This window comes from Haliotis cracherodii, unplaced genomic scaffold, assembly GCF_022045235.1.
Source record: "Haliotis cracherodii isolate W230 unplaced genomic scaffold, xgHalCrac1.p SCAF_9, whole genome shotgun sequence".
Lineage (NCBI taxonomy): Eukaryota > Metazoa > Mollusca > Gastropoda > Lepetellida > Haliotidae > Haliotis > Haliotis cracherodii.
The window spans coordinates 29,778,823-29,786,143 of NW_027266343.1; the positions used below are offsets into that span (position 1 = coordinate 29,778,823).

The following is a 7,321-nucleotide window of genomic DNA, read 5'->3' on the forward strand; positions in this document are numbered from 1 at the left end:
ATCTTTCTTTTGCTGTGTTTATTAAAAAATATGTCTGAAGCAAAGTGAGTGAGAGAGGGAGTATGGTTTTACACCGCTTTTAGAAAGATTCCAGCAATATCACAACAGGGGACACCAGAAATAGGGCTGTAGAGTTGGGGGATGGGTAGAAGAGTTAAGGATTGGGTAAGAAGAGTTGGGGTTTGGGTAGAAGAGTTTGGGATAGGGCTGAAAAGATATGGGTATGGCTGAAGAGTTTGGAGTGGAATCTGAAGAGTTGAGGATTGGGCAGAAGAGTTGGGGGTTGGGCAGAAGAGAAGGGGGCAGGGCTGAAGAATTTGGGGAGGGCTGAAGAGTTTGGAGTGGAATCTGAAGAGTTGAGGGTTGGGTAGAAGAGTAGGGGGTTGGGTAGAAGAGTTGGGGGTTGGGCAGAAGACTAGGGGTAGGGCTGAAGAATTTGGGGAGGGCTGAAGAGTTTGGAGTTGTATTTCAAGAGTTGGGGGATGGAGCTGAATAAATGGGATAGTGGTCAAGTCGGCTGAATTGAGTTTTTGCCTTGGTTGGGATTGCAGTGTATTACATCCTGGAATCCCTTATTCAGATAATTTTGGGTACATTTGTGGGAATTGTTTGTGTATAATGTCAGAATTTAATGTCCTGCTGTCCCTTGCAAAATGGGATACAAGGTGAGGTTACAGGGTTTTATGGAGGTTATGAGAGAGATAATTAATGAATGAATGGATGAAACGGTTATATGTCTCTCTTACAAACTCTGCCTTGCTCAAGAAAGTGGTAAGAAAGTCTCTAGGCCATGTACGGCTTTCATCAAATGAAACATTAACCTTGTGTATAAACAGCATTATTAGCCTTAGTCTGTTAACATTTGTCAACAATGCATCAGCTGTGTCCCCCCTATATGAAAATCTTTGTGAAACGGAAGAGCTGACCTATTGTCATGTTGCAGGCAATTGCTGCATTTTGAAATAAACAATATTAAAAGGATAAGGTATGATATGAGGCCTTTATGGACGACTGGAAATATCAAATATTAAAATATTTATTAGAAAAATATTAGACATATTCAAATTGCTGACTAGCTATTTTTCTTTCCAACATGAGGTTGGGTCTTCAGCAGAAATAGGTAAAAAAGGCCAAGATAATCTAGATATGAGAATGTGACCCAAGGTGAAGATTTACCCCATGATGTGTTGTTTTTATCTACATGTCCTCTGAAAGTTGGGCCAAAGATTTACTCACATACAAATATCAGAAAAACATTTCCTGAAATCTATATTACAGATTTCCGTATTCACTTTAGTCGCACCTCTGCAATTGCAATCAGTCCCCAAGTGCACAAAGTGTAACTCTGATTCATATGAGTATGGCTTTCCCCTGCTTTCATCAATATTCCAGCAATATTGTGGTGAGGCCCTGGACGTAGGCATTAACCACTAGGAGACCCCACCGCCCCTGATTCACCCTGGTAGCCAGCCTTATTTCTATACACCCTGATGCTAGAACCAAGGATTATATTAAAAAAACTAATAACAAATAAATAATCATGAATATTCATATCTCCCAACACAAACTCTTGCAATGGCATTGTGTCAGTAAGTCTACACTTCATGAATACAAGGGCCATAATTCTTTAAATTGTAATCTTATCATTCTAATTTTCTCAAATAAAATTAAATGTCAACCCATTAAGATTCCTTGCAAAGTTTCAAGTCAACATCTGAATATCTGTGATATTCCTTGTTATCCTGCTGATGTTGAGGGATCAAACTGATGGATGCTAGGATGATAGTCATTGGGCATTCCTGATAAAAAAACAAAAAACAAATTCATAATTTCCTATGATTTCAATTAAGTAACAAAAGGCATATTGCCCCTCATGCTATGCCTGATAATGAAGAATGATAATCACGACCTGTGTATGTTTTTCATTGAACATTCTGCCAGATTGAATGAGGGTGAATATGAATCAAGCATGTTTTACTTGTTCAAACAATCGGTCCCATGTCTATTATTTGTGTAAACAATGTGATAATTTCATGTTAATTACACCCTTGTTATGTGCACTATGATTGGCAGGTGGACACAAGCAACGAACATGTCAACAACAAGCCGGTCAGCTTATCCTTGCTATGCACGAGCGGCTATTCAGATGACCATGGAGTGTTAACGAGTGGCTTTAGGTCACAACAATGCCAGTGATTTGTCCCCTATGATCAGAGAAAAGGTATAGCTTTGACCATAAGGTGACCAGTAGGGATAATTATGGCCTTTGAGAGGGAATAACACACCCTGATTACAGAGGATGCATCAGCATTTTCAGGTCAATAGAAAAGCATGCTCAACACTGAAACAGTTCAATTAACTCCTTTGTAAACTGCATGGAAGAGACATTCAGATCAGGTATTCTTGGAATTTAAGAACATTATCTGGCGTGATTGTTTTTCCCATAGGAGGTAACTAGTTTCTTCATGTATTTGGTTCACTGAAATGGACAGGATGTTTTTTGTGGTTCTTGAACAAAACATAACTTTGTGACCTTTCTGGTTTGTGATTTCCCACAAAAATGCCTCCAGCGTCAACTCTGAAGTTTAAATGCTCAACTGTGGCACTCCAACTGATGTCTTTTATCTTGGAGTTGGTGTTGAATTTTTGTTGTATAAGTGAATTAAGACCACACATTCCTGTCTCTTGTACAATAATTGGAGTTGAAGTTCATGTTTTAGGGATTTTCTTTGGCATTTGAGTAGTGTAAAATGAAAAAATGAAATTGTTGATTTGAGGTAAACTGAAGAAAGATGTGGACATAAAAATGTGAAAAAACGTAGCTGCATGTTTCTTGCTTTTGTAAGTATGACAACACAAGACAATAAGTTGGTGTAGCCAGAATAAAACATAAGCCTAAACATGTAGAAATGTATTGGGCCAAAAAATATTAAAAACAACACAAGAAATGGACAATGAGGCAAGACAAGGGCCTGTATTGGCCCACTGGAAATGTCATGTCAGATTTCTGAAACCTCCGAAATGGTGTGAACATTATAAGACATTTTAAAGTGGCAGCTCACAAGTAGCCTTTTTCCTTTCTTCAACTGGCAAGGTTTTGACTTCTAAGGACCCCTAAATCATTCTGTCCAAGAATCCGTACATAGTCGAAGACCCACTAAACCATTCTGTCCAAGAATCCGTACATAGTCGAAGACCCCTAAACCATTCTGTCCAAGAATCCCTAAATGGTCCGATATCCCATATACCGTTCTGTCCAAGAATACCTACATGGTCCAAGATCCTATATACCATTCTGTTCCAGAATCCCTAAATGGTCCAATATCCTGTAGACCATTCTGTTCCAGAATCCCTAAATGGTCCAAGATCCTGTATACCATTCTGGCCAAGAATCAACCCCTACATGGTCCAATATCCTGTATATTATTCTGTCCAAGAATCCCCAAATGGTCCAATACCCTACATACCATTATGTCCAAGAATCCCTAAATGGTCCAATACCCTGTATACCATTCTGTCCAAGAATCCCTAAATGGTCCAGTATCCTGTATACCATTCTGTCCAAGAATCCCTCCATGGTCCAAGGCCCTGTGTACCATTCTGTCCAAGAATCCCTAAATGGTCCAGTATTCTGTATACCATTCTGTTCCAAAAATGGTCCAATATCCTGTATACCATTCTGTCCAAGGATCCCTACATGGTCCAGTATCCTGTATACCATTCTGTCCAAGAATCCCTACATGGTCCAATATCCTGTATACCATTCTGTCCTAGAATCCCTACATGGTCCAAGGTCCTGTATACCATTCTGTCCAAGGATCCCTACATGGTCCAATATCCTGCATACCATTCTGTCCAAGAATCCCTAAATGGTCCAGTATCCTGTATACCATTCTGTCCAAGAATCCCTCCATGGTCCAAGGCCCTGTGTACCATTCTGTCCAAGAATCCCTAAATGGTCCAGTATTCTGTATACCATTCTGTTCCAAAAATGGTCCAATATCCTGTATACCATTCTGTCCAAGGATCCCTACATGGTCCAGTATCCTGTATACCATTCTGTCCAAGAATCCCTACATGGTCCAATATCCTGTATACCATTCTGTCCTAGAATCCCTACATGGTCCAAGGTCCTGTATACCATTCTGTCCAAGGATCCCTACATGGTCCAATATCCTGCATACCATTCTGTCCAAGAATCCCTTAATGGTCCAGTACCCTGTATATGATTCTGTCCAAGGATCCCTTCATGGTCCAATATCCTGCATACCATTCTGTTCAAGAATCCCTAAATGGTCCAATACCATGTTTAAAATTCTGTCCTAGAATCCCTAAATGGTCCAAGACACTGGAAACCATTCTGTCCAAGAATCCCTACATAGTCCAAGATTCTATATACCTATAATCCTATAAGGGTCCAAGATAGCCTGAATAGCATTCAGTCCAAGATTCCTATAAGGGTCCAAGATAGCCTGAATACCATTCAGTCCAAGAATCCTATAAGGGTCCAAGATAGCCTGAATCTCCCGACAGGGCCCAACCCACAGCACCGATGTCCAAGGTAGAATTTTACATGAACAGAGAAAAAGTGCATAAGATTAAATTGCAGTCATATTTTACATGTACAGTTCTAAATTGCTTATTTCTCTAAGAAAAAGGAAATAAAAAACAAAAACCTAAACACAAATTTATAATCATCAGTTCAAGGTTAAAATGACCTGTATAACATAACAGAAAAAAACCACATCACTTTAAATTAATTTTCCAAATGTCCTCAGACAAATCTATAGGATTAATTATAGGATTTGAAATTATAAACCAAAAAATATTTTGTTTTAGAATAGAATCAGATACTTGTTGTCATGTTGCTTCATGTCTTCTTGTTGCCATGACAATATGCTTCCTCCTGAACACTGGATGAGAGCTAAGAAAACACCTGCTTTTAGCTCTGCAGATTCCACTTTGGTTTTCAAAACCAAATTTTCCTCAAAACATTTCCCTAGGATCTCTTAAATCTATATTTTGTAATTTTAAGGTTTAATTCAAAATGAGGTAATGGACATAAAAACTTTCAGAAAAATTCTTAAGTGCTCTCAGGATTCTTGGCAATCGGTACAATTGTGTTTTTCCACTCCAAGAAGCATTCAAAATTTAAGCAACTATTTTATCTTTGCCAAAAGTTAATTTCTTAGAGCTTCTAAGAGCATCCATTTGTCGAAATGATTTCTTGTGTCTTAAGTGGACAAGTTATATCACATAGAATCATACCAATAAATAAAAAATCAAAGTTTCACCCCTGGGGGTATTTTCGGACAAAAATGGTTGTTGCAGTAAAAGAATCAATTTTAAGTCTTTGATCTGCATTTAGAAGTTGGAAGATCCTAAAATCAATGAAATCCACGAAATTTTGTTTTATGCCACAGTGAAGGAGAAGGCGTCAAGGAGAGGGAAACTGGGGTAGTTTAACTTGAGTTGGGGCTTTGTTGACACACAATCATACAGATGCAAGGGACGGGTGTGCGGGGGACGGGTGTGCAGGGGACGGGTGTGCAGGGGACGGGTGTGCAGGGGACGGGTGTGCAGGGGACGGGTGTGCAAGGGACGGGTGTACAGGGGACGGGTGTGCAGGGGACAGGTGTGCGGGGTACAGGTGTGCAGGGGACGGGGGTGCAGGGGACGGGTGTACAGGGGACGGGTGTGCAGTGGAAGGGTGTGCAGGGGACGGGTGTGCAGGGGACGGGTGTGCAGGGGACGGGTGTGCAGGGGACGGGTGTGCAGGGGACGGGTGTGCAGGGGATGGGTGTGCAGGGGACGGGTGTGCAGGGGATGGGTGTGCAGGGGACAGGTGTGCAGGGGATGGGTGTGCAGTGGAAGGGTGTACAGGGGACGGGTGTGCAGGGGACGGGTGTGCAGGGGACGGGTGTGCAGTGGAAGGGTGTACAGGGGACGGGTGTGCAGGGGACGGGTGTGCGGGGGACGGGTGTGCGGGGGACGGATGTGCGGGGGACGGGTGTGCGGGGGACGGGTGTGCGGGGGACGGCTGTACAGGGGACGGCTGTACAGGGGACGGGTGTGCAGGAGACGGGTGTACAGGGGACGGGTGTACAGGGGACGGGTGTGCAGGGGACGGGTGTGCAGGGGACGGGTTTGCAGGGGACAGGTGGATGGATTGGTGGACATGTGTGTTGGTAGACAGGTATGTAGATGGATAAGTGGATGGGTGTATGGGTGTGCAGTTGTGTGGGTGGATGGGTGTGCAGGTTGATGGGCTGACAGTTATGTGGTTGTACAGGTAGACAGGTGTGTGGGTGGAAAGGTGGATGGGTGTGCGGGTGGATGAGCTGACAGGTGTGTTGGTGGATGTGTGGATGGGTGTGTTAGTGGAAAAGTGGATGGGTGTGTGGGTGGATGGGTGGATGTGGAGGTGGATAAATGGATGGGTGTACAGGTAGATGGGTGGACAGGTGTATGGGTGTACAGGTGTGTTGGTGGACAGGTGTGTGGGTGTACAGGTGGATGGGTGTACAGGTGGATGGGTGTACAGGTGTGTGGGTGTACATGTGTGTGGGTGTACAGGTGTGTTGGTGGACAGGTGTGTTGGTGGATAAATGGATGGGTGTACAGGTATGTGGGTGGACAGGTGTGTTGGTGGAAAAGTGGATGGGTGTGTGGGTGGATGGGTGGATGTGGAGGTGGATAAATGGATGGGTGGACAAGTGGATGGGTGGACAGGTGTATGGGTGTACAGGTGTGTTGGTGGACAGGTGTGTTGTTGGACAGGTGTGTTGGTGGACAGGTGTGTTGGTGGACAGGTGTGTTGGTGGATAAATGGATGGGTGTACAGGTGTGTGGGTGGACAGGTGTGTTGGTGGATAAATGGATTGGTGTACAGGTATGTGAGTGGACAGGTGGATGGGTGGACAGGTGTGTTGGTGTACAGGTGTGTTGGTGGACAGGTGTGTTGGTGGACAGGTGTGTTGGTGGACAGGTGTGTTGGTGGATAAATGGATAGGTGTACAGGTGTGTGGGTGTACAGGTGTGTTGGTGGATAAATGGATAGGTGTACAGGTGTGTGGGTGTACAGGTGTGTGGGTGGACAGGTGTGTTGGTGGATAAATGGATGGGTGTACAGGTGTGTGGGTGGATAAATGGATGGGTGTACAGGTGTGTGGGTAGATAAATGGATGGATGTACAGGTGTGTGAGTGGACAGGTGGATGGGTGGACAGGTGTGTGGGTGTATAGGTGTGTTGGTGGACAGGTGTGTTGGATAAATGGATGGGTGTACAGGTGTGTGGGTGGATAAATGGATGGGTGTACAG

The 7,321-nt window shown here is 43.6% G+C and overlaps 1 protein-coding gene across 1 annotated transcript; it reads left to right on the forward strand.

Moving 5' to 3' along the window:
- Nucleotides 1-5,502: 5,502 nt before the first annotated feature.
- On the forward strand, nt 5,503-6,192 carry LOC139451830 (S-antigen protein-like). The gene has a single exon (XM_071233131.1). It carries the CDS (start codon nt 5,503-5,505, stop codon nt 6,190-6,192), a length of 690 nt encoding a protein of 229 aa, XP_071089232.1.
- The last annotated feature ends 1,129 nt before the right edge of the window (nt 6,193-7,321 follow it).